Source organism: Pongo pygmaeus, chromosome 21 (assembly GCF_028885625.2).
Source record: "Pongo pygmaeus isolate AG05252 chromosome 21, NHGRI_mPonPyg2-v2.0_pri, whole genome shotgun sequence".
In the NCBI taxonomy this organism is placed as follows: Eukaryota; Metazoa; Chordata; class Mammalia; order Primates; family Hominidae; genus Pongo; species Pongo pygmaeus.
The window spans coordinates 20,937,533-20,964,026 of NC_072394.2; the positions used below are offsets into that span (position 1 = coordinate 20,937,533).

Consider the following 26,494-nt stretch of genomic DNA (forward strand, 5'->3'; position numbering starts at 1 on the left):
TCAAGTGATCTGCTCATCTCGGCCTCCCAGAGTGTTGGGATTACAGGCGTGAGCCACTGCGCTCGGCCCTTACATCACTTTCTATCACTGGTTATATGGGAGGGGCTCAAAGAAAAAAGTGGGGCAGCTCCTGGGGAGAAATGTAGAAAATGCAGAGTATGGATGGGCATGGTGGCTCACGCCTGTAATCCCAACACTCTGGGAGGCCGAGATGAGCAGATCACCTGAGGTCAGGAGTTTGAGACCAGCCTGGTCAACATGGTGAAACTCCATCTCTACTAAAAATACAAAAATTAGCCAGGTGTGGTGGCACGCACCTGTAATCTCAGCTACTTGGGAGGCTGAGGCAGGAGAGTCGCTTGAACCCAGGAGGCAGAGATTGCAGTGAGCCAAGATCATGCCATTGCACTCCAGCCTGAACAAAAAGAGCGAAACTCCATCTCAAGAAAAAAATAAAGAAAGAAAAATAAAGAAAAGAGGCCAGGCATGGTAGCTCATGCCTGTAATCCCAGCACTTTGGGAGGCTGAGGTGGGTGGATCACGAGGTCAAGAGATCAAGACCATCCTGGCCAACATGGCGAAACCCTGTTCTCTACTAAAAATACAAAAACTAGCCAGGCGTGGTGGTGGGCACCTGTAATCCCAGCTACTCAGGAAGCTGAGGCAGAAGAATCGCTTGAACCCAGGAGGCAGAGGTTGCAGTGAGCCGAGATCGTGCCACTCCACTCCAGCCTGGCGACAGAACAAGAAAAAAAAAAAAAGAAAAGAAGAGAAAATGCAGAATACTGTCACCATCAGAAGCTACAGTCTTTGTTGGAACCACAGTGGTGCTGCAGTGTGTATGTCAGGCAGTGCCCTGGGTAAGGATAGGATTCCTTCCTCAGCAGCTGCTGAATTTGCAAAGGGTTCTGCAGCTTTAACCACCAAAGAGGAAACCATTTGCTTCAGATCATATGCTGCAAAGCAGAGAAGAACATGCCAGAAAGAAAGGATGATGTTGGTAAGCAGACACTGGAGCAGGTGGAGGCCGCGTGGACGGCAGGAAGGCTAGGACACCGTGGCAGGGTGGGTGGAAGCTTCAGGGGAGGCGTCTGCATTTGTGGCCAGCTTAATTGTGCTCCCACTTTAATGAACTACGTCCTAACCAGTATGCTCAGTCACTTGCTCTTTAAAGGGACAGGAAGGGCAGAGTTTTTAGCCCACTTTCTTAGACACCTCCCAGGGTCCTGCAGACCTTCAGGAAGCAGACACAAACCAGGCTGTGCATGCTTCCCCATTCACACGTGGCTGGGGCCTGGGTCCCCAGCCCTGCAGCCTCAGTGGGACTTGTTACTGTTTTGACCTAGGAGACAGCAGAAGTGATGCCATGGGACTTCCAGGAACACGACATCCACCCACTTCTGCTGGGACATTTGCTCTGGGGCAGCTGCCGCCACCATGCTGTGATGAAGCCCAAAGTAGCCCTGCAGAGGCCACTTGGAGAGGCCCAGATGGAGAAGGGAGGCCCCAGCCCACAGGGCACATCATGCAATATACCCAAGTAACAAACCTGCACATGTACCCCCAAATCTAAAATAAAAGTTGAAAGAAAAAATGTTTTTAAAAACACCAATATCCTTGTTACAAAATACAAAGAAACCTCAAAAGTGAGTTTGCAGAGATCAGGTGACACACAGTGGGGAGGGCTCAGGGTGATCCTTCTGGAATCTGGAGACCGACCAGAAAGATGCCCTCAGTCAAGACACAGCGATCCCTAGGAGCAAGCAGCATGCCAGGCACCCAGATCCTGTCTCTAAAATCATTCCCTCAGGAAAGGAATCAAGACTCCTTGGAAAAATGGCAGATTGAGGGCAGGTGCTGGGGCATCTCATTATGCCAGCAAGTGTGGAAACATTCGACAAAACAAGGTAGCAGCCAACACTGCGGGGCATGCCGCGGCACAGCAGGCAGCTGAGGACTCTCACTTGCCAAATCTTGCACAATTTGGGCACCAAAATAATTAAAAACCATAGGGAGGAAATGGGAATTCATGAGTCCATACCAGTGATTGGTACATGTATGGCTAGATCTGGACAGACAAGATTTCACTAGCTTGAGTAGAATGCCAATGGCATGGACAGATGTGGAGGGGCTGCTAAGCAGGAAAATCACTTTGCAACCATCATAGTGAAGACTGAATCAGGCAAGAATCACCAGTGATGCTACATCCAGGGAAGATTCTGATGAAGGCAGTATATTTGCATGGTCTTAAAGTGTCTCTCCACTGACTGTGTATTAATAGTTGCAGGGGAGAAAAAATAGTGATTACAGAGCAGAGAAACCAGGCGACACCTCGGTTGGGAGATCAGAAGCAACACCAGCGAGCGGGGCACAACATCACCCACGTGCTGTGCCAGCCGAGGACGCACAGCCTCAGTGCTGTGAACAAGAAACATCAGAAACACACAAAACGAGAACGTTGCTATGAAAAAGCGAGGAGGACAACATTCCTCAAAAATATCAATGTCATAAAGACAAAGAAAGGAAATGAGCCAGAATAAAGGATATTAAAGAAACAACCTGGCCCTGGGTGGATGCACTGAGGGAAGCGGAACTCCGCCAGCAGGTAACATGTTGCTTCGATGGCAGTTCATGAAGCTAGCAAGCATGCCTCAGTCATGAGAAAATATTCTCATTCAGTCAGGTGCTGGGAAACTTACTCTCCAGGAAATAAAAGCCCTCGCTTGTGGCTTTTACAAATTTCTGTGGTTTAAAGCCTGTATCAATTTGAAGCCTACCAAAGGCTTAATAATCTGCAAATCCTTGAACTCTGCATGATCACCTGCAGGAGCAGGAAGCTGCACAGCACTGCCAGCAGAACGGGAGGAAGCATTTCTTAGGAAGTACACACAAGCACTGGGCCGTGAAGGGTCAGGATGTGCATATCTGACCCTCGGATGCTAAATCATGATGTTCAGCATCTTTATGGGTACTTATACACTTTTTTCTTATTAGGTTATGTATTCATATTTGGAGAGAGTTTTTATATATTCTGGATCCAAGTCTTTTATCAGATAAATACATAATTCACAAACATTTGCTCCCATTTGTGTCTTTTGATCAGTGCGTCTTAATTTTTATTAAATCAAATGTTATTATTGTAAAATGTATTACGGACTAGGCTTTAGAAGGTATAGTAAATAAAACTTGGATGTCGTGAAGATCACAGTGTTTTCTCCTTTTCTCAGTGGATTCTCCAGTGTTCTGTCCAGGGCCAGGTGCTGCCTTCAGTTGTCCTGTTCCTTTAACATCCTTGACTCTGAAACATTCCCACAGCCTTTCTTTGTCTTTTATGACATTGATAATTTTGAAGAACACTGTTTTTCCTGCCCATTTTTCATAGAAATGGTCTCATGTTGTGGTTTGCTGATGTTTCCTTTGGATTGAGGCTGTGGTTCAGAAATAACAATGTCTACACGTTCACATCCACACCAACACAAGCCAGTGAGCAGGTATGCGAAGGCAGAGCCAACAGGGTGAAATGTGAACAGGTGCATGTGGGTAAAGGGTACACAGACACGTGTTCTGTGCACTAGTTTTGTTTGTAACCATGAAAGTTTGAAATTGTTTTCATATAAAAAGTTTTTAAATATTCTAAATGTTAGTTTGAAACAGACAAAAAATAAAAAAAGGAAAGGAGAAATATCTGAATAAATAGGTTAGCATTTAAATATAAAATATCTCTGCTGTTTCAAAAAATAAAATTGAAAGAACCCCAGATGAAAAGAATAGCATGTCTTTAAGTAACAGAATCAAGTTAAAGAAAGAAGGGTTTTAAATTTGCAAAATCCAGGGCACTAAAGGAACCTATTAATGGAAGGTTATCTCTAGGTTCTGAGTCTGCTCCAGCAGCTACCAGAGGAGGAAGCCGGCAGCCCACATGCAGCTGCAGTCCTAGCAGCACACCATCTGGACCCCTTCCGCACGGCAGGCCCCACCCACCCCACACACACCAGTCAAGGCAGAAGGAAGGCGACACTGCTTATCACACACAGGATTCTCAAAAGGAGAATGAGACGTGCAGGGAACAATGGCAGGGTGCCCAGATGGAAGCAAACCACAGACAGAAAGGGGTAAGCACAGCCACTGAGAACGCAAGCTCGGGCTCACCTCAATCCTCTGGGGTTGCAAAGCAACGTGCGGCAGGGACAAAGTCAGGGTCACTTTACATGGGAGGGAAATCATTCAGAGTGAATCGAGAATAGACCCTTAAAATCGAACAACAATGCTTTATCTGGTTCTCTGGCTACAGGGCAGCCCATGAATTACCAGCTTCACAGACACATATTTTCCCTATAATACCTGCTCAAATTTCAAATCATGTGAAATTACTTCACATCGATTGCTCACTTAACAATGACCATCACAGCATCCCCAGAAACAATCACAGATTTTCAGCACGGGGTGATGTGGCCTTAAGATTCACACACGGCAAGAATGAGCTGTAACTAAAACTAGTTGTGCTGTGGCATCACCACCCAAGGTAACTAAAGATTATCCACCAGGTAAAATTAAGTCAGTTTCAGATCATCACCCGTTCATATAGTTATAAACTATGGTTGCCCAACTTGAAAATTTTTATTAAAATTATTATTAAAGCTAACTTGCAGGAGAAATGAATGAGTGAACAGTAAGCAAGCTCTACTGATACCTTTAGATTTTTTTCTCATTTTTGCTGGGTTGGGGGATTATACAGGGTCTTAAATGGCTGTTATTTGTGGATGCATGTGACTTATCTCTGTTCACCTGGCAATGCTGCCTGGAAAGAATTTCATGCCTAAAATCATCCACTTCCATGTTATTTTCAAGCCTATACAGGGTTCTGTTAGAATAACAGTCATAACATGCCCAGCGGTTCCTGATGCTGAGAGCTTGGCTGGGTTCAGTGTCTACTGTTACAACTTGTTTGGACCTAACCCTCTGTATGCCAGGATGTAAGAGGGGCAGGTGGGTCAAGGACTGGGGTTTTTGACGGTGAAAAAAATGTTCTGTACAAGTTTTGCATAAATTAACTTTTGGTAAATTAAAACCTAACCAGGAGCTGCCTATGAAAGAACCATGTGGTGAATGACTTTAGAGATAAAGTTAACTTTTCTGTATTTTTAATAATCAACCCAACTCAACTCTAGTTTGTTTTCTTCTGCACAGAATTTCTTCTGCGGGCCAGAGCCGGGTGGGGTGAGACCATGGGGAGCTGGCTGGGCCAGCCATCAGCTCGTCTGCGAGGTGGCCTTCAAGGCACTGGAACCGGGCTTTCCTCACAGAACCACTCTTGCAGATCTAGAGAAACACCCGAGCTTTAAAACATTCCACGGTCTCTGCGTGCTCAGGTGGGCAGGGAGGGGAAGAAATGGAGGCTTTGGAATGCCCCAGAACCTGGCAGCTTGCATTTAAAATGTGCCAAGGAGGGTGGTGGTCCAACCACAGGCTCTGAACCTGAACAATCACTCTGTGTCATACAGAACCAGAAACACAGGCTGTGAGGGTGGGCGTCCAGGCCTCCCAGCAGCCCACATGTGGTCCAGCGGCGCAGGTGAATGTGTGGCACGCCGAGGTGTGAAGTGACTTCCTTGCACTCATTCTCTTTTTTTCGGGTGGGATGGAGTCTCGCTCTGTGGCCCAGGCCAGAGTGCAGTGGCGCGATCTCGGCTCACTGCAACCTCCGCCTCTTGGGTTCAAGTGATTCTGCTGCCTCAGCCTCCTGAGTAGCTGGGACTACAGGTGCGCACCACCACACCCAGCTAATTTTTGTATTTTTAGTAGGGATGGGGTTTCACCATCTTGGCCAGGCTGGTCTCAAACTCCTGACCTCGTGATCCACCCGCCTCGGCCTCCCAAAGTGCTGGGATTACAGGTGTTAGCCACCGCGCCCGGCCTCTTTCGCTCATTCTCTTTCAGGGCACGTGGCAGTTCCAGATGCTCTGCGTCATGTGATATCATGACGGACTGATGCAGCAGCAGGTTTGAGCATCCCGTCCTCTGTTGGGCCGGACAGTGAGGAGGCTGGCGAGAATGCAACATCACGGCACATTCCTGGCTAGTTTTTGTTTCTTTTGGAAAACAGCTATGTTCCCCAAAATAGGCTATTTATGTTAACCTGTTATTATATTATTATTCTTAAATAAATTAATAAATTTAAAAAATTTCCACTTTAATTTTTACCATGGTAAATATTAAATTTAATCCACATAACCTACATCAACAAAAGCTCTTTGGGGTCCTTGAGAATGTTAAGCACGTACAGGGGTCCTCCTGGGTTTAAGTTTCATTCACTGCGTCCACTGTGCCCTGCACTCCTGCGTCTCCAACTGACAGACGGACACACATGGCAGGTTTGGCCCAGGAAAGCTAAACATGAACAACAGAAGACGACAATGCCCTGCATGGTGCCTGGACACACAGAGGCGGCCTTCAGGATAGGTGGCAACGAGAGCCAGGGAACCCTAAGTCTAGGAGTGTGGCAAGGCCATGGTCAAGCATGGCCGCAAGCAGAGGCTCTCCCTGGAGCAGACACTCCTGCGTTCCTGTGGACTACCTGCGTGTGGAGACCCAGAGCCTGGACATGAGACAAAAAGGCAGACAGAGCCAGCACGTACCCGGCACTTGAGCTCGTATTCCTTCAGGACTGCTGCGAACCGCTCCTCCTGGGCCAGGAGCTCTGCACCCTGTGGCTCCAGCTGAAAGGCAGACACGAAGGAAGTCACGGGTGGGCCTCGGGCCAGAGGAGGACCTGCTTCTCCAGCCTCTGGGCTCCAAGAACCTGCCCAGCTTCCCCCAACACCAGGCGCTGCATCTCCAGGTACAGCCGCCATCCCCCCTCCTTCTCCCTACTCCCCCGTCTAGAAGGTCACAAGGCAGAAGGATTTTCCAGATTTATCTAAGGCGGCCACACTCATCCCTGGAGCCCAGACCCTGACCCTGGGCAGCCCCTCTCCCCGTCCTCCTCCCTAGATGACACCCAGGGAGAGCCCTGCCCTCCCTCCATGCCCCCCACCACTGAGGGCTGTCGCTAGTGAGCAGTTGTGCTGCCCGGGCAGACGGCCCCCCACATTGTCATGCAGAGGAAGCAGAGGGAAGGCCTCATGCTGACTTTCTCTTCATTCTAAATTTTAGGAGAATACCGAATTCTGTCACCTGCCGCATTTCTCCCCAGCCACACCCGCCACCCCCACTCTGCCCAGCAGGCCCTCCCCTCTGGAGGCAGACTGTCAGCAAAGGGACTCGCCTTGTCCTTCAGCACAAACTCCAGGTCCTTCTGCAGCTTCAGGGCCAGCCTCTCTGAATCCGAAAGCTTTTCCACCACTTCCACAATCTCCTTCTGTAGGCGACTGTTTTCCTAGGAGACACAGGCCAGTGGCTCATCAGGCTCCTGCAGGACGGAGGGGATGTGTGCAGGATGGAGGTGAGAGGCTTGCTTCTCACAGGACTTGGCATCAGGAAAGAACCCCCACCCGCCGCAGGCGAGGCACCTGGTGCTGTGCAGGCAGCTGTGCCAGGGATGTCCCCCACCCTCCCAGAACAGACCCCAGAGCCCACCCAGACTGTGGCTACCCCATCGTCTTCACTTCTCTTGTCCCCTCCCTTACCCTGTGCTCAGAAAGGCCATGAGTCATACAAGAAAGGGTGGAGAGCTGGGCACGGTGGCTCACGCCTGTAATCCCAGCACTTTGGGAGGCCGAGGCGGGTGGATCACAAGGTCAGGAGATCAAGACCATCCCGGCTAACATGGTGAAACCCCATCTCTACTAAAAATACAAAAAATCAGCCAGGCGTGGTGGCGGGAGCCTGTAGTCCCAGCTACTCAGGAGGCTGAGGCAGGAGAATGGTGGGAACCTGGGAGGCGGAGCTTGCAGTGAGTGGAGATCATGCTACTGCACTTCAGCCTGGGCGACAGAGCGATACTCCATCTCAAAAAAAAAAAAAAGAAAGGGTGGAGAATACAAAAGCATTGCAAAAGTATTATAGAAAGGGCATCCTTCCAGAGCCATTCCTAAACCAGGGATCAGATATCGTACCAGGACAGCTCAGACAGCCATCGCCAGGGGAGGAGGCAGCGTCTGTAGACGGTGGGGGACTGCGGTGAGAAGGGTGGAGAGCAAGGCTGTTGTGGGGCTCAGGCTGCTCAGCCTCTCCTCCCGGGAGGTGGGGCAGGTGTGAGGAATTAGGAGAGGAGGACACAGGCAGGAGCAGAGCAGGGACCAGCACAGGAAGGGCCAGCACCTCTGTCCCGCTGCGATGCCTCACTGGAGTCAATATCAGGGGACAGTTGTGAGACACTCACCAAAGCCCATCAAACCCCATCAGCTCCAGGCCACAAAGCCAGCCTCGGGCAGGCTGGGCTTTAGGTTCTGGTCTCTTTGCTGCCCCCTTGGGTGTTCCTGGTTTCTGGGGTTGAAGCAGTGCTGGCTGCGGGTGCTGGCCCTCCCTGACCTGAGGTCCACCTGGCCCAGAGCAGAGAGTGGGAGTGGTGGGGAAGGAGGGGCAATGTCCTGCTGGCAAGCCAGGACCCCTTCTGCTCTGCAGCGAGTGGGACACCTCCTCACTGCGGCAGGTGCTCCCTTGGGCCCTGCCCTGAAACATAAGCTTGAGGGCACTGGCAGGTGTGGATCTGGATCCTCAACCAGGATGACGTGGGTGTGGGGAATGCTCAGGCTCCCCCCAGCTTCCTGGATGCCCTGGGGATGCCCCTACCTTCAGGGCCAGGGTCAGCTTCTCGCGAAGGCCAGCCTCCTCAGCCTGCAGGCGCCCCACGTCCCACTCCAGCGCGGCCCTCTGCCTGTGGGCCTGCTCCCAGAACAGCTCTCGCTCTGCCTCCACCTCAGACCGCAGGAGGCTCAGCCTTTCCCGGTACCCCTGTTCCAGATGCCTGTAACATGTCACACATCACACGTCAGACATGTCATGTCGGGGCTGCGCAGGCCCACGCCACCCCCTTCCTAGCCTCCTCCCTCTTAGAAACGCCCCTGTCCTCAGCACGTGCAGGGCCGCCCTGCCTTGGCTGAGCTGCCTATGCTAGGAGGCAAATCTGAGGGTGGGTGCTCCTCCCTCACGGGCTGGTGGAGGTGACCCCAGACAAGGGGATCTGGTGCGTCACATGGCAAATGCCACCAGCTGCCCCCTCACAGCAAGGAGCACAGCTCCCTGGGGTGAGTCCCAAGGTGGCCCCTCCACCCGGTGTGCATGGCAGGCAACAGCCCTTTGATAAAGAATTTTGATACAGACTTTTGATACCAAATGCACACAAAAATCACCTCCCTCCCAAGGAGGGAGGCAGCATGAAATCCATGGACAGTGAATTCCCAAAGCAATCCGAGGAAGAGGTGGGGGGTATTTTTTTCTCAGCTGCTACATTCATCTTTTACAATAACCATTTCCATTAGCAGCAAAAACAGTGTTCAACGCTCAGTCTCATCTCTTTCTGAAACAGCAGCTTCACTGGAATTCTCAAACCACGTCTACCCAGACTGAAGACCAGTGAGGCCTCCGACTTCTGCAGAAGGTGGTGACGCCCATAACCAAGTCCGAGACACCTGAGCCCCAGAGCCCGGGCTTTTAATCTTGGCTCAGAACTTTGAAGAAACAACACTCAAAAGGGAAGAGTATGAAGGAAGTACAATAATCTGACTAATTTAATACTCCACAAATCTTTTGGGGTAGTGTTAAAGCTACATATTTCCTATCAGCCTACTCTTTAAAAGCTTTTGAAATATACAAAAATAGGGAAATGGTTAAATAAATTACAGCAGATCCACACAAAGACCCATGTGAGATGCTCTGTGGCCATCAGAAAAGCATATGCAACATGGTATCATTTTTTTTTTTTTTTTGGAGACAGAGTCTTGCTCTGTCGCCCAGGCTGGAGTGCAGTGGTGCAGTGGCGGGATCTTGGCTCACTGCAAGCTCCACCTCCCAGGTTCACACCATTCTCCTGCCTCAGCCTCCCGAGTAGCTGGGACTACAGGCACCCACCACCACGCCCGGCTAATTTTTTGTGTTTTTTAGTAGAGACGGGGTTTCACCATGTTAGCCAGGATGGTCTCGATCTCCTGACCTCGTGATCCGCCCGCCTCGGCCTCCCAAAGTGCTGGGATTACATGCATGAGCCACCACGCCCAGCCACAACATGGTATCATTTTTGAAGAATTATGTGCATAGAAAAAAAGGGTGAAAGATATATAGACAATGTAAAGAGTGATACCTCCGGGAAAGTGAGATTTCTGGTTTTATTTTTCCTTTAATTGTATTTTCTAAAATGTGTGCAATAAACATGTATCACTCATTACGTTTATAATAAGGAAAACCTAATGCAATAATAAAAGCTACTTACAGAAACCTACTCATAACTCCCATTGCTCATGGGACAAAACCCAAGCTCTCAGGGCCACATGAGTTCTGAGACTGCAGCTTAGCACCTCAAATGCATCCCTCCACCAGGTTCAAGGGCAGAGGTGCTGCCTTAGTGTTTCCAATCCTCTAACCTTGGGAAAGACAATTCACACAAGTCTTTCCAAATGGCTGGGAGAGAATCAAGCTATACACGTGTGGACAGAAGCAAATCAGTTCTCAGTTACTCAAACTGATTATGAAAGTCAACTTACTTCCAGCTTTGAACACAAGTGTCTCACAAGGAGCACCCTTGTCTAGAAGCCCTGCTAACCCCAAGGCTGGGATGAGGCTGTGCTCGGGAGAGAGAGGTCACTGGAGGTCAGAGCCCAGCCCCTCAGGTCCTGAGAGGCAGCACCAAGATCCCTGTGGCACCAACAGGGATAGCTGGATCCCGACACTCAGGATGAAAGTGAGAGGCAGACGAACCGAGCTTACAACAGGGCCGTCAGGAGAAAGGAGGGGGAGTCCAGGGAGAGGAAATGAGTTCCTGGAGCTCCCCGTGGGTCTCCCTGACATACTTTCAGCTCCTAAATGTTAGCAATTGTCTCCTCTGGAGATCCAAGCTGGCCTCATGTGCGCTCCGGAAGGCAGGGAGCTATGAGAACGTCTTAAGCAACAAAGTCAAGGTCACCTCCCCCAGGGGCCAGGGGGCATCTTTTGGTCCCTCCTCTAGGAATTCCCCAGCCAGGTGGGAACGATGACGCTACAAGGCTGGCCCAGAATAGCTCAGCTGACGGAGACCACTGAGACCCTCCCTGCCCACAGGAGCAGGGACACCGCTTCCTAACGAAATGCCTTCCACGCTCAGGGCAGGGAACTCAGGCCTTGAGGCCTGGCTCAGCTCCTCCACGTGGAAGGCAAGGGCCCCAACCACTGCCTGCGCCTGTCCCTGTACCTGGCTTTTCGCCTCACCAGACACCTCCTCATGTTTGGTGAAAGGAGACTTGACTTTTAGCTTCCCTGAAAATGACCACAGTCCTACAGGGGCGTCCCACCACCACCACAGACACAGGAGCCAGTGGCACCAAGAACGTACACTCCAGGGGGCCCACAGGCCGCACAGGCCCCATGCACGCACACAGCACCCCCACTGCACCCCACGGGCCCCATAAACACAGTACCCCCACGACACCCCACAGGCCCCACACACACTCACAGCACCCACATAGCACCACACAGGCCCCACGCACACTCTGCAACCCCACTCAGCACCCCCACTGCACCCCACAGGCCCCATACACGCACACAGCACTTTCCACTGCACCCCTCTAGCCCCAGAACACTCACAGCACGCCCATTGCACCCTACAGGCCCCAAGCATGCTCAAAGCACCGACATGGCACCACAGGAGCCCCACATACACTCACAGCACCCACATGGCACCCCATGGGCCTCATGCACACACACTGCACCACCGCTGTACCCCACATACCTGAGGTCCCATGAACGCTCACAGCACCCTCATTGCACCCCACACGCCCTTGCACTCCACAGGCCCCATGCACTCACACTAACTCCCCACACCATGTAGAGGCACATGTAGATCTGGACCTGCTGTGTATGGCCGTCCCCAGCCAGCCCTGGAAGGAAAGGGGACTTGGGAGGTGCAGGCGAACAGAGGCGGGGTGAGGCCCCACCCTGTCCCAGCCGCCCTCTACGGACTGAACCACGTGGAGGTGGCGGCTGCAGGTGGTGCAGCAGGGTCCCCCTTCTGCCCAGCACAGATCCGTGGAAACCCTGAGGACATGCGTTATGGAGATGGGGGTGCCCACTGGCCTTAGAGCTGGCCCCGGACTGTGCCTGGCTCTGGAAGGCCTGAAGGAGAGTGGCTGGGCTCTGCCCTCATGCTTCTCCCACCTGAGGCTCTTGCTCCCCAGAAAGCTGACCAGTGGCCTTCGGCTGTCCCAGAAACAGTGTAAGGCCAGGAGAAGGGAGACTTGGGTGTCAGCTTCACACACGTACGCTCACTGCTGCGCGACTGGGCCAGTTACTGAGCTGCTCCATGACTCAGTTTGTTTGGCTGAACAATGGGGATAAATGGCCTATTTGGTCCCAGTGGCCGTTAAGTGAGGCGACCGCTGGTGCACACAGGAGACATACCACAGCCGTCTCACCAACCAAACTTACTTCCCCAAAGGCCATGGACCCATCAGTAGCCCCTCAACCCCTGGACCCCCAGGTGCACGACAAAGATGCTCAGGGCTTCTTTGGTAAAGGAGAAGCAGCTTCAGGCTTCAGCCCGCGGTGCAGCTGGCACAATTCCAACATGCGATGTGGCCAGCAGCCGGGCTCCCATCTGCAGGCTCACCCTGGGGACCCTGCAGCACCCCAAGCAAATCGCCTGCATCCCTGGAGGGTGCCACACCACGTGGCTCCATCGCGCATAGCTCTTCTTTGCTAGCCACGCTCAGCTGAGCCAGCGCCACCAGGACCATAGCAGTGAGTGCTGTGTCTGTATTGTGCAATGCAGAGGGTGGGCTGACCTGCAGACCAAGAACCCAAGGGCGTGGGGACAACAGGGCCAGGACTGCAGCCTCGGGCAGACCTCTCGAGCCAGCAGAGGACCCACTGACAAGGGAGAATGGCAGGGAGGCCAGCCATGTCTTGCTGCCCCTGCCCAAGAGCTGTGACTCAGAGCCAGGAAAGCCTGTCCTGAGCTACCCCTGGAGGACCCTCCAGGCATGTGCAAACTTCAGGTGAAAAACAGCAGCTGAGCCCTGGCAGACATGTGCCCCATCAATGACATAGAGAAGCCCCTCTCCTTGCCTGGGCCTGGGACACCCTCTTGGGCAGGATTTCCTCAGATGTTCTGTTTGTGAACCAGTGCGGTGGTTGTATCCTTAAACAAAACAAATCAGAAATCTAAGGCCAGGCGTGGTGGCTCATACCTGTATTCCCAGCACTTTGGGAGGCTGATGGGGGTGGATCACTTGAAGTCAGGAGTTGGTCAGCCTGGCCAACATGGTGAAACCCCGTCTCTACTAAAAATACAAAAATTAGCTGGGTGTGTTGGCAGGCGCCTGTTTAATCCCAGCTACTTGGGAGGCTGAGGCAGGAGAATTGCTTGAACCTGGGAGGTGGAGGTTGCAGTGAGCCAAGATGGCACCACTGCACTCCAGCCTGGGATACAGAGGGAGACTCCATCTCAAAAATAAAAACAAAAATAAAAACAAATCAGAAATCCTTTTGTCTGGTCTATCCAGCCACTGTTCCACACAACTGTCCCCACATCGGGGTCACTATAGCTGTGATTCCTTCTCTGGGCTCCTTCTACCTGCTGGGCCAAAAGGAAACCATTGCCAGCCCTTGCAACACAGCCACCTGCCTCTTGCATCACAGGCACGCAGCTGGGGGCAGAAAGGCTTGGCTTGTGTGAGAAAGAGCCCAGCAAAGCGAGGGCAGGAGGCAGGACCTCCTCGGCCCATGGGGACGCAGCCAGGGCCAGGTACTGCACCAACCCTAGGAAGAGCAGGGCTCTGCTTTCTCAAGGCTGTGCCCCCTGGATTCCCCCTGGCTCAGGTGAAATGGGGGGGGGTCTCCACTCAGCCACACCCACAGCTCTGGCCCCTGGCAGCCCTGTGTCCACTACCTGCCCTCAAAGGGGCTGGGGAGGCCCAGGTAAGAATCCACCACCTGGGCCCAGAACCCACTTGATTTTCTTCTCCGTGAGCTGCTCCAGGGCAGAGTGGCAGTCGTCCATCTCTTTCACAAACTCCAGGTTCCTCTTCTCGGCCCTCTCCAGGTCCTGCCTCACCTTGTCGCGCTCCCTTGCCAGCTGCTCCACCTGCCCTCTGCCACAGGAAGGAGACAGGGTCAGATGGGACCCCACTGCTGGCCTGATCCACCATGACAGGCGGCTCTGGGCCCCATATCTGCATCAATGATAGAAACTAGCACACCAACTGTACAGCGGGCGCTGCTCCACCAGCCTGCTCCTAAGGCAGTTTCTACAACTGCTATGCTCATTTTATAGATGTGTACACTGAGAGAGAGGGGCCATATGACTTGGCAAGGAAAGTTTCTACGTGGTTTCCAACCCAGGAAGACTGAGCCTGGAGTTCCACAGCATGCCACATCGCTTAGGCAGCCCCAGGGCGTGTGGGAGTTGGTCTGTGAGCCCTCTCGTCGGCAGCTGGGCGTGGGTCGCAAGTACCTAATTCAGTAATGGGCATGTGGCGGGGAGGAGGCTGGCCACCTGTTAGCCCTGCATGGGCATCCCAGCACACTAGTGAGCACACAGTGAGTCACCAGAGCACAACGCAGTGGTTGTATGTGGTCTCAGCTCTGTCTGGCCACCCTGACCCAGCTGAGGCATTGTGTAAATCATCGGTGGCACCTGCTCTTCCAGTGACTGCTTCCCCATGGAAGGAGCTTTTCTCCCTCCCTGTCCCAAGGCCAGGGGAGGGACCTGGGCAAGCCTTTCTCCAGTTCTATCTGCAGAGCTGCCTGAGGCCAGAGGCGGCTCCGCTATCTGCACCTGGACAGATGCAGTCTTTAGGATTGAGATTGTGGTTTCTGCCAATCTTTTCTGCAGCTTCAGAACATTGACAAAAACACCACAACAATCTTTTTGCAAATCTGCTTAGCAGACGGATGGCCTGAATGGTCAGCCAAACCAAACAGACACAATTAAAAGGGAATGGGTTCTCGGCCCAACGTCACGGGGCATTTTGTGACCACGTTTGAAAAGCGCCTTTCCTTCCTCCTGCTGACAGCCCAGCCTGGGAGCCCCCTGGCGCGAGAGGCAGCGGCAGGACCCCACCTGGCAATGGCAAGTGCCTGCACCAGCATGAGGGGGGACCTCATGTCTGTCCCTTCGAAACCTCAATGAAAAGGGCTCAGTGGGGGCCCCCAACATACAGATCCCAAGCACCTCAACAAGTAGGAGGAAAGCCAGCGAGCCTTAAATTGTGTGGACTCAGACGGCACAGGTCCTCAGGCCACACCCAGCCCAGAAACACGGATGAGCGGCTGCCATTCACCTGTCCATGCTCCACGGCTAGATTCTGCTCCTGTCCCTCTGCGAGCGCCGGCTTGAGGGGCCAGAGAGCACAGGACAGACGGTGTGCAGAGCCCTGCCCCAGGACTGGCCATGTGGTGTGGACAAGAGCTGACTGGTGTCCTGTGTGTCCCAGACCCCCCTCCAGGCCCGCCTGGCCAGCCACACTGCCATGTTCCCCAGTCCCCTGTGGCCTCTTACTGCTGGTAGCTCAGCTCCTGGTGGTAGCAGGCCAGGGCTGCCTGCTGGATGGCACTGTCCACTGTCATGAGCTCGTTGTCAAGGGCCCAGGTCAGCTCCAGAAGGTTCACCTTCTCGTCCACGCTGAAGTCCAGGCTCTGGAAGCAGCAAGCCTGGTAAGCAGGAGAGGCTGAGGGACTTCCCCAAGCAGACATCTCTTTGCTCCCTCCCTGGTCCAGGGCCTAGCCCAGCACGGCTGTCCCAGGCAGCACCCGCCCCTCCTGTCTGCCAAGGTCTCTGCGTCTTGAGGGGTGTTCCTCCTCCATCTCATGCAACTCTGGTGGGCTGTCAACGGCCTGGTCCTCCTGCCTGTGCCTCAGGGGTGCGTAGGCCCAGGCTAGACAGAACCCCTCTTCCTGGACAAAGTGTCAGACACAGGCAGGGGCAAGTCCCCTGCAGGCCCTTCATGGGGACTGCTGTGGAGGCCAGGGCACAAGGCCCTTTTCCCTCTGAAATAATCTATTTTAAGGATGTGAGCCTTGGGATTCCCTGCGATGAGGCCTGACCTGCAGCTCATGCCACCAGGAAGAGCATGGAGAGATGGAAAGGGTCCCCACAGCAGCCCTCAGGCTTACAGCCAAAAAGCTTTCCAGAGCGGGGTGTTCCTCCCTACAGAAGTATGAAGAATATACCTCATAAACTTCAAAGCACAGAACAGCTGGCATTTTACTGAAACAACAAAAAATAGAGCCACACACGCCCTAAGCCCCTCAGCTCAAGGGAGCGGCAGCTAACGTTCTGTCATGTTTGCTTTTTCCGCCTCGGGTATTCCTGGCTCTGCTTTCCACTTGTGGCTACAAACGCCCTGCTCAGGCCAGTGGCAGGCACCATGGCAGGGCGGCTGAAGCAGGTGCCAGGACGTGCCCGGCCCAGAGTCTCCTGTGAAGTAGGGGCTGACTTTCCACGCTGCCCACTTCCTAGCAGCTCCTGAGGAGCAATGGCATCTTGGGAGAGGCTGGGGAGCCACCTGGAAAGCTGTCACTACACAAGCACACGCTCCCCACCACGTCACTAGATGGCGCAGAGGGACAGAACCGCCACAGCAGCCTGAGGTCAGAAATGCTGACTGAGTTGCAAGGCAGAATTTGGCAATAATCTATCATGAAGCGAGGGAGAAGCCACCCAGGGCGTCTTTGCAGAGCAGCACCAGCAGCTCTAGCGCAAATGGGAAAGAGAATAAGTTCTGAAAGGGCAGAGGCAAGATGCACTCATCAGAGCCAGGGCGCAGCAGCAGCCAGGGCACCCCCAGAGCTGTGGAGTCTGGTGTCAGGCATCTTGGAACCGAGAGACTTGTGCTCTCTGCCCAAACTGCAAGCGATTTTTGGTGATCCTGCCTCCGCCTCTGGCTCTCAGGACAATCGTGAGGCCAGCCGTCCAGGTCTGGCTTTGCCATCTTGGGGGACTTGGTAACAGATGAGGTTGGGCCTATGAGAGTCTTGGTCCGTGGAGTTGGGTGGACTGTTTCAAGGGCTGTCTGGGCTCCTTCCTGTATTGTCTGTCTGTGCCAACAGGACATTTTCTGAGGGAATATGACAGAGCCTCCAAGAGTTACAGGGTGCAACTTCAGGAGTCCAGCCTCAGAGAAATGCTGGCACAGCAGCAAGAGGACATCGTTGCCCTATAAATGCCCAGATTTATCATAGGAAAAGCGAAGGGTCGCACAAATTAGCAAGACAAATGGTATGACACCAATTTTGCAAAAAAAAAAAAAAAAAAATTTAGCCAGAATGTATATATACATCTCTCATGTGCCAGGGAAAAGCTCTGCAGGACGTCCACTACACCAACAGCTGTCGCCCCCTCCAGGGAATAGGGGGAGGGGGGCAGGTAGGCTTTCTTTCCTATTTAACAGGTTTTTGTTCAGTTGAGTTCACTGCACCTTGTGAGGCTGTCTTCCCTCATCCATGCTGGGCCCCTGCACACCTCTGCCCCTGCACGGTTGTCGCCAAATTGTGCCCAGGGCAGAGCTCCTTCCAAATCTCCAGGGCTGGCCTGCATCCCTCTGGGAAGCCCGAGCCTGTAAGGAGCTGTGTCCCATGCGAGGACCATATCTTCCCTCCCAGGCAGCCCCAGCAGAACACGGAGGGAAGGGTGCGCCTCCTGACACCCGGCCCATGGTGGGAAGGGCCTGGGGTAAGTGGGCGCCATGGGGCAGAACAGCTCAACCAGCCAGGCAGGGGCTCCGGGAGAGTTCAGGCTCACTCTGAGATCATCAGTAACTGCTGTGACAGTGGTGCCCAACAGAAATCGTCATCATCACAACAGGCAATTTCTTTCCATTCATCTAACCTCCTTGGCCCAACATTCAGGGGAAATGTCTAAGCCACTAAAGGCTACCTTCAAATGGACTTTTTCACACTATCTTTGTATTTTATTTCTTATCCTTTTAAATTATAATGTCCTATATTTTAGCAGCAAAAATTAAAAGAGATAGGTTTCTACCTGGACTTCCTTGCATGGCATTCTCTGCACAGAGCACACACCCCTGCTGGGTCCCCTGGCTTGGGACGCTTCATCCATCCTCCTCTGCAGCAGACGGGCCCCCCAGGTCCCCTGTCCAGCTTAGGCATCACCCAGTTCCAAACCTGCAAGATCTCCCTGCCATTCTGAATCCCCTCCTGGGTCCACATGGCCAGGACCTGATCAGGAAAAGCGAAGCCAGAACCATCGTCAATGCTGGAGAAGAGGCGCAGGCTGGAGCACAGGGACACGAGGGATGAGGTCGTGGTGGTGTGGCAGCCGCTCTCCTCTGGCACCTGCATGTCAGGAAGACTTCCATAGCGCCCAGCGTCCAAAGCCTCACACCTGTGCGCTGTTGATGTGCTCTCCACCCTCCCCAGCCTGTGCTCAGAGGGCCTCACAGGAACAGCTCATGAGACCATCCTCAGCTCTCAGAGGGGTCAGAGGTGCAGCCCCATCACATGACCTCTCCAAGGTCACATGGCTGTGCAGGTAAGAAAGCCAGGACATGCAACCAAGGCCCCTGACACCCAGGACTCTGAGGCCTTGCACCCACGTGGCCCAACCGGCCAGCCCCAGTCAGCACACTCATCATCACTTGGAGAAAGACAACAAAGGAGTTTTAACGTTCCACCCTTGAATTCACAAAGGTGGGAGCCTGGCCTCGCAGAGGCAGGGGCCCAGAGAGTCCATGGCAGCACCAGGAAAGTCTCAGCTGTGAAAAGAAATCCAAGGCAGGCTGGAAGGGCAGAAGTGCGCTGGCCCAGGCACAGGCGCACACACCCCCAGACCCTCAGAATGCAGCATGAGTGGCTCACGGCCACTCATGGGGTTCGACAATGAAGGCAAGCCAGCTCAGGAGGCATCTCCTCAACCCACACTAAGCATGACCTGTGGGACCTCATGTTGATCATTCTGGCCTTACATGGCTGCCTGACCCCTTTCCTCAGTGCTGGCTCCTGAGTTTCTTCTTTGTCGTTCTCACTGATGTTAGCCTCACTGCAGCCTCGACCTCCTGGACTCAAGTGATCCTCCTGCTCAGCCTCCCAAGTAGCTGGGACCATAGGCATGTGCCACCGTACCTAGATAATTTTTAAATCTTTGAGATGGGGTCTCACTATGTTGTCTCATCTTCTCTCAAACTCCTGGGCTCAAGTGATCTGCTTGCCTTGGCCTCCCAGACTGCTGGGACTACAGGCATGAGCCACTGTGCCGGGTCCTCATTGATTTTTTTCACCAGATTTCTAAATTATTTAGGTTTTTAAATTAAATTAAATTTATTTATTTATTTGAGCTGGAGTCTCACTCTGTCACCCACGCTGGAGTGCAGTGATGCGATCTCAGCTCACTGCAACTTCTGCCTCCTAGGTTCAAGTGATTCTCCTACCTCAGCCTCCTGAGTAGCTGGGATTACACATGTGTACCACCACACCTGGCTAATTTTTGTATTTTTACTACAGACAGGGTTTCACCATGTTAGCCAGGCTGGTCTCAAACTCCTGACCTCAAATGATCCACCTGCCTTGGCCTCCCAGAGTGCTGGTATTACAGACGTGAGGGCCATGCCTGGCCCTCAATGACTTTAGAGTCAGAAACCTAGATTCTCAGGTGTACCTACCCCCAGTACAGAACAGCACTACTGGTCCTACAACAACACTCACCAAATTCAGGACCAATTGCAGCAGCAAGGAAGTGTCCAGCCCCTGAGCAGCCATGCCCTGGTCTCTTCAAACTGCAGAGAGACCCGGTATTTGTGCAAGAGATAGAGCATGGGTTAAGGGATACTATCAGGACCAATCTTAGGCAGACTCGATGGATCCTTTGGCAACTGATATGGCTTAGATCTGTGTTCCCGCTCAAATCTCATATTAAAATGTAATCCCTGATATTGGAGGTGGGGCCTGGTGGGAGGTGACTGGATCTTGGAGGCAGATTTCTCACAAATGGTTTAGCACCATCCCTCTTAGTACTGTCCTCATGATAGTGAGTGAATTCTCATGAGACCTGGTTGTTTAAAAGTGTGTCGCACCTCTCCCCTCGCTTTCTTGCTCCTGCTCTGGCCATGTGACCTGCCTGCACCCCCTTCACCTTCTGCCATGATTGTAAGCTTCCTGAGGCCTCCCCAGAAGCAGCCGAGCAGACACTGGCACCATGCTTCCTGCACAGCCTGCAGAACCGTGAGCTAATTAAACCTCTTTTCTTTATAAATTGCCCAGTCTCAAGTATTCCTTTAGCAATGCGAGAACAGACTAACACAGAAACATTGCCCTCGCCATTCCACAATGGGGAGGACAGGAGGGAGTTTTCTTGCTGGGGCATATCACAGCACAGGCTAAGGAGCGCCACATGCCTCACCTGAGCACTGCCTTCTGTAGCCCCGGGAAGTGGGCACCTGAGCAGCCATGTTCCTCACCTGAGCACTGCCTCCTGTAACCCCAGCAGGTGGGCACCTGAGCAGCCATGTTCCTCACCTGAGCACTGCCTCCTGTAACCCCAGGAGGTGGGCACCTGAGCAGCCATGTTCCTCACCTGAGCACTGCCTCCTGTAACCCCAGGAGGTGGGCACCTGAGCAGTCATGTTCCTCAGCTGAGTACTGCCTCCTGCAACCCCAGGAGGTGGGCACCTGAGCAGCACGTTCCTCATCTGAGCACCGCCTTCTGTAGCCCCAGGAGGTGGGCACCTGAGCAGCACGTTCCTCACCTGAGCACTGCCTTCTGTTGCACCGGGTGGGCACCTGAGCTGCCATGTTCCTCAGCTGAGCATTGCCTTCTGTAGTCCCAGGAGGTGGGCACCCGAACCACCCCCATCTTACATGTGAGCCTGAGGCTTGGAGAAGGTAACTCCCCTAGTGACACACAGCCAGGGAAGAGCAATACTGGACCCACCCCAAATCTATGTGGCTCCAGAATCTACGTCACGTGGCCTCCCACATACATGCGTGTGTGCATGGCCTGTCCAGTTCTTGGACAGTTCGTTGTGTGGTGACACAGGCAGGGAGGGAGTCAGCAGTTTTAGTCACCAGAGAGTGACAGCAGTGGTTGCTGGGTTCAGGATTTAACTGTTGCATTTTACCTGGTAATGAGACCAAGCCTTGCTCGGTTTAACCTGAGTGGAAGACTCCAGAAGTAGCGCGGGCTCATGACTGAAGAGGCCAAGCTGGAATTCCTCAAGACTCACTTTGCCGTCTCCGTCTTGATCCAGTTTGTTAAACAGGTCTTCGAGTTCCTAAACAAAAGCCGTCATACCTCAGGCCCACCCACAAGAGCTCCACCCAACCGCCCTCACCAGGGCCTCCCTCCCTCCCTCCCTCTGGTTCCAAGTACCCAACAAGGGCCGTTTCCTAGTCTTATCCAGCCTTAAAACTGTGTAGACCATGCAGGCTGTATTCTCCCAAGGCGCCCCCTCCCTCTATCTTGTAAAACCCACAGGCCTTGGTTTCCATTTCACTGTGAGTGGGTGTCACCTGAACTTCCCAGTTCTACAAATGCTTATTCAGTGTCTGCTGGGGCTGGAGCCTGCAGGATGCTGAGCAAGGCCAGGCCCTGCAGTGTGAGACCCAGCAAGGACACAGGGCTGAGAAGAACTCCAGCAAGGCAGACTGGCCTCCCACCTAGGAGGAGAAGGAACATGGCCACTGGGGAGTGCAGACAGGCTTGGGGGCCTTGTCTTGGAGGCCTTGTCTTGGCTGCCCAGTGGATCCCAGCCACACAGAGAAGGGGGAAAGGCATCCAGGCAGACGAAGGATGTGAGTGAAGGAACGGGAAGTGCCTGCTACACCTGAGCGTGACAGGGAGTCGGTGAGACTGGGCAACTCCATCAGAGATGGGCTTTCAAAGGTGTCTGGAGTTTTTAGCCTTTGGCAGAAATGCCAAGAGCCACCAAAGGATTTTAGATTAGAAAGTGATACACCTAAATGAGTGGCTGAAGGGTAGAGGGGTTTCCAGACCCAACACTAAACCGTGACCATGGCCAGGAATACGTGGCTGGGTGGCCTGCTGTGCCCCTCACCTCTTTCTCGAGTCCCTGGAGCCCGACGCTCTGGCAGACCACAGCCAGCTCCTGCTCGCTCAGGTGTCCGCTGCTGCCCACCCCCAGCTCTTCCCACATGCCCCGGATCTGGCTCTCTGGGGTGTCAAAGGAGGGGCTGCAGGACTTCTGGGGGCTCCCAAAGTCCTCAGAATCCCAGGTCTGCAGCTGTCCTGAAGCAAGGGAGGAGTCACAGTTAGACCCTGATACATACACAATGGAGCACGACTCAGCCTTAGAAAGAAGGACGTTCTGCCCTTTCCAACAGCGTGGATGAATGTGGAGGATATTACGCTAAGTGAAATTAGCAGACGACAAACACCGCGAGATCTCAGTCACACGTGGGATCTAAGGAAAGGGGAACTCACAGGAGCAGGGTGTAGAAGGGTGGTTACAGAGCTGGGTGGTGGGGGAGATGCTGGTTGTGGGGGGTCACTTTCAGTTACAAGATGAGTAAGTTCTGGAGCCCTAATGTACAGCACAGTGACTACAGTTAATAAGACCTGATTGCTTCCTTGAAGTTTGCTAAGAGAGTCTAACTCAAGTGTTCTCAGCACACACACATAACTAGGTGAGATGGACGTGTTAACTGGCTGGACTGTGGTCATCATTTCACAATGTACACATGTCTCAGATCATCACATTGTACACCTTAAATATATACAATTTTTATTTGTCAATCACACCTCAATAAGGCTGGGGAGAAAAACCAGCAACAGTTAAGTCCTGTGCTCCAGGCTGAAGCATTTCGGGGAAGCACAGCAATGCTGGTCAGTGACTCTGAAATCAGATGGATTGATGGATAGAGGGCTGGATGGATGGACAGATAGAGGGATGGACGGACGGACAGAGGGATGGACGGACGGACAAAGGGAAGCTGCAAAGCACCGAAGGTAGAATTAGGTGGTTGGTACATGGGTTTTCATGCCACAGTTGTTTGCACTTCACTCTGTTTACAAATTTTCAAAATAAATCTTGGGGGAAAATATCTGCCTGTAATGTGAAAATTCTTTCTGAAGACAGCCTTCTATGGTCAGCCGTGCAAGCACTTAAAAGAGGCAGAGGGGCTGGGCGCGGTGGCTCACGCCTGTAATCCCAGCACTTTGGGAGACCGAGGCGGGTAGATCACGAGGTCAGGAGTTCAAGACTAGCCTGGCCAAATTGGTGAAACCCCGTCTCTACTAAAAATACAAAAATTAGCCGGGTGTGATGGCAGCCGCCTGGAATCCCAGCTACTCGGGAGGCTGAGGCAGAGAATTGCTTGGACCCAAGAGGCGGACATTGCAGTGAGCCGAGATCACACCACTGCACTCCAGCCTGGGCTACAGAAGATGACTCCGTCTCAAAAAAAAAAAAAAAAAAAAAAGAGGATGAGGGCTCTATTATTTGTATTTACAATAAAAAGACCAGTCTTTCAATAGCTTAATTTTTGAAAACTTTTCTAACTTACACAGAGCAAAGAGTAAAGTGAAGCCCACAGCACCTGCTTCTCAGGCTCCACTATGACAGCAGCCTGCCACAGGCTTCTTCTCTACCTGCTTTTCTTACGGCTGAAGTGTTTAGAAGTACAGATGCTCCCTGACTTCCGATGGAGCTACAGCCCAACAACCCCACAATAAGCTGACAATGTCAAGTCAAAGATGTGCTGAATATACCTAACCCACCAACATCGTAACTGGGCCTGGCCTACCTTACACATCTCAGAACACATTAACCGACAGTGAGGCAAAATCCTCTAACACAAAGCCTATTTTAGACTAATGTGTTCAATGTCTCATGTAATCTACTGAACACTGTACTGAAAGTGAAGATCAGAACGGTCCCATGGACACTGAAGGACGGCTTCTACTGAATGCATATTGACCTCACACCATCACGAAGTTGAAAAATCGTTGAGTCAAAACATCATGAGTCTGGATCCATCTGGGGTATCTGAAATCGCAGATCTCATGTTACTTCTGCCCCACATATTTGATCCATATCTCTAGAAAAAATATATATATTCTTACATCATTACAATGCCACTATCATACCTAACAAAATCAACAGGATTTTCCCAAGTGTCTCAAAAATATATTCTTACAGTTGATTTGTTTAAACCAGCATCCAAACTGTTCAGGATGCCCTTGGCTGTTATTCCTCTCACATCTTTAAGCCACAAACACCTCTCCCAAATCCCCATAGCCCATGCCTTTTTAAAGATATCAGACCCACTGTTTTGTGGAATGTTCCACATCCAGATCTATCTGCTTGCTTTCCCAGGGTGTCGTCTAACGAGTTCCTCCATCCTTAACATTTCCTGAAAACCTGAGTTAGCATCAAAGTCTAGTTTGGCTGCAGCCTCAACATTTTTTTTTTTTTTTTTTTTTTGGCAGATGGCACTGTGTCCTCTCCGCGCCTCACTCAGGAGGCACTGGTGCCTTTAGGACTCATCAGCAGGCTCAGGTGGTGGATGGCCACTTTTCCTAACCTTTGTCTTCAGCCGCTTGTCTTCTTGATGTGTTTGAAGCTGTGGAAACAGCTTGAGAATGAGGACAGACACTGGGTGTCCAGGAGAAAGTGTCTATGGTGAGTTATATGTCCAGCCAGACGTGTTCCTATGGTGAGCTATGTGTCCAGCCAGACATGTTCCTCCATGCCTCGTCCACACCGCCTAGCCCAGAGCAGGGACATGGCTGCTTCCACCCAACACAGACTTTAGTGTTGCAGTTCTGCTTCAGCAGTCTGGATCCTTCAGGTAGATGAGCCATGTGGGCATGAATTACTGATAACCCCGCTGGCAACAGGAAAGCCACCATCCCCCAAAGGAAGCCAGACTGTGTGCTCACAAATGACACTGTGGGTTGGGTTGAGGAAAACAAGAGGAAAGGGACGGGTAAGAAAAGGCCATCTTCGAGGTCCCTTCTGGCCTAAGATGCCGGAAATCTCCAAGGAAAAACGTGAAAGCAATCCTGATACTGGGTTATTTCTTAGGCTGACAGAAGAGGTCGGGCAAGTCCCCTGAGCTTGACATGAGTGTGTGCACACTACCGTCTGTCAGCTCTGATCCTGTACAAAGGTTTCTGTAAACTGCTGGAAGGAATCCCAACCTAGTCTCCAGGCAGAGAGCACTGAAATTGCTGGGTGAAAAACAGCCTCCTCCTGCGAGCCCTTCCCTTCGCTGTTCTAGAGCTAGACATCAAGTTCAAGGATGTAAGACACGGCGGCTTGGCTGACTTTTCTCAGCACACAGGAATCTGCCTGCTTTGTCCAGCACCACAGATGGAAGCTCAGGTCAGTTCCCCTGACATTTACTGAGATAAAAGTTGAACAAAAAATGGCCCTAGCATTCAAGGATCATGGTCCGAGGGGTGCTGTTTACTTTGGCAGAAATCCCAGGGCAATACCCTCTATCCAAGCTATGTTTCTGCACAGTCAGCCCATGTGACCGCCTGCGTGGGGAGGCCTCATTAGGGCATCTACTGACTCACACGGAAAAGCCTGGAAAGATAGTGAAACTGCTCACAGGACTAAGGAACGCAGACCAGTGCTACTCCCTGCCCTGCATGGTCAGCGGCCTGCCTGGCCTGCAGCCCAGCCCAGGGCAAAGGGAATGGCGGGGCACCCTGTCTGGGGTTGGGGGTTCCCGGGGTACAGGGCACTGACTGGGAGCCACTGACCCTGCCCACGCCTCACCAGTGGGATCCAGTGCAGCCTGATGACTTCCTGGGATGGCCTCATGCCTCCTACAAGGGGACACATGCAATGCTGCCACCCTGGTCCTTCTGCAACAGGGGGAGCTGGGGGGCGCTGGCAGCCTGAAGAGGGCTCTCGGCATTCAGCTGGGTTCCAGCCTCTCCTCCCCAGTCACCTGCATCCCTGCACCCTGAAACACTAGCTCCTTTCATCACTGCCTCCTCAAAGGCCACGGCAGCCTCTTGCACTCCCTACACCTGCACCTTACATGCCTGGCTGCTAAGGATCCCGCGGTTTGCTCCCTACATGTCCATCAATGCCTCCGGCCTTCCTCTTTCCTGAAGCACATGACGCCTCCCTGTTCTAATTTCTCCCCTCTTTGCCTTCTCTCTTCCTTTCAGCCTGCCCATGTGAGGCAGTTTGGAAATGTGGCTTCAAATTTCTTTGACACTCTTCCCTTCAGGTCTGTGTCCCTTCTTGAATCTGGTAGCCTTGTGACAGCTCTGATCAATAAAAGGTGATGGAAGGGATGCTTTGTGACTTTGAGGCTGGCCTGAACTCAGTGAGGAAATCTCAGCCCTGTTTTTGGGACCACGTGTCCTTAGTGCCCTAAGCCACCAGGTGAGACAGTTGACTATCTTGAGCCGCCATGCTATAAGGAAGCCCAG

The 26,494-nt window shown here is 52.5% G+C and overlaps 1 protein-coding gene across 13 annotated transcripts in view; it reads right to left on the reverse strand.

Annotated features, from left to right (window-relative positions):
* NINL (ninein like) overlaps window positions 1-26,494 on the reverse strand; it is a 134,075-nt gene that overhangs the window by 30,725 nt on the left and 76,856 nt on the right. For 9 of the 13 annotated variants that reach the window (XR_010125211.1, XM_063659496.1, XM_063659497.1 and 6 more), the window contains 8 exons: window positions 22,134-22,324; window positions 21,198-21,350; window positions 18,250-18,420; window positions 15,626-15,777; window positions 14,076-14,216; window positions 8,731-8,905; window positions 7,265-7,375; window positions 6,636-6,716 (listed from right to left, as the gene is read on the reverse strand). Coding sequence is in view for 12 of the 13 variants with exons in the window: in XM_063659496.1 (XP_063515566.1) it covers window positions 6,636-6,716; window positions 7,265-7,375; window positions 8,731-8,905; window positions 14,076-14,216; window positions 15,626-15,777; window positions 18,250-18,420; window positions 21,198-21,350; window positions 22,134-22,324 (1,175 nt within the window). In the remaining variant the exon portion in view is untranslated. Of the gene's footprint in view, window positions 1-6,635; window positions 6,717-7,264; window positions 7,376-8,730; window positions 8,906-14,075; window positions 14,217-15,625; window positions 15,778-16,170; window positions 16,274-18,249; window positions 18,421-21,197; window positions 21,351-22,133; window positions 22,325-24,015; window positions 24,136-26,494 lie in introns of those variants that run through there. The other 4 variants (XM_054467868.2, XM_054467865.2, XM_063659502.1 and 1 more) reach the window with 3 other exon arrangements.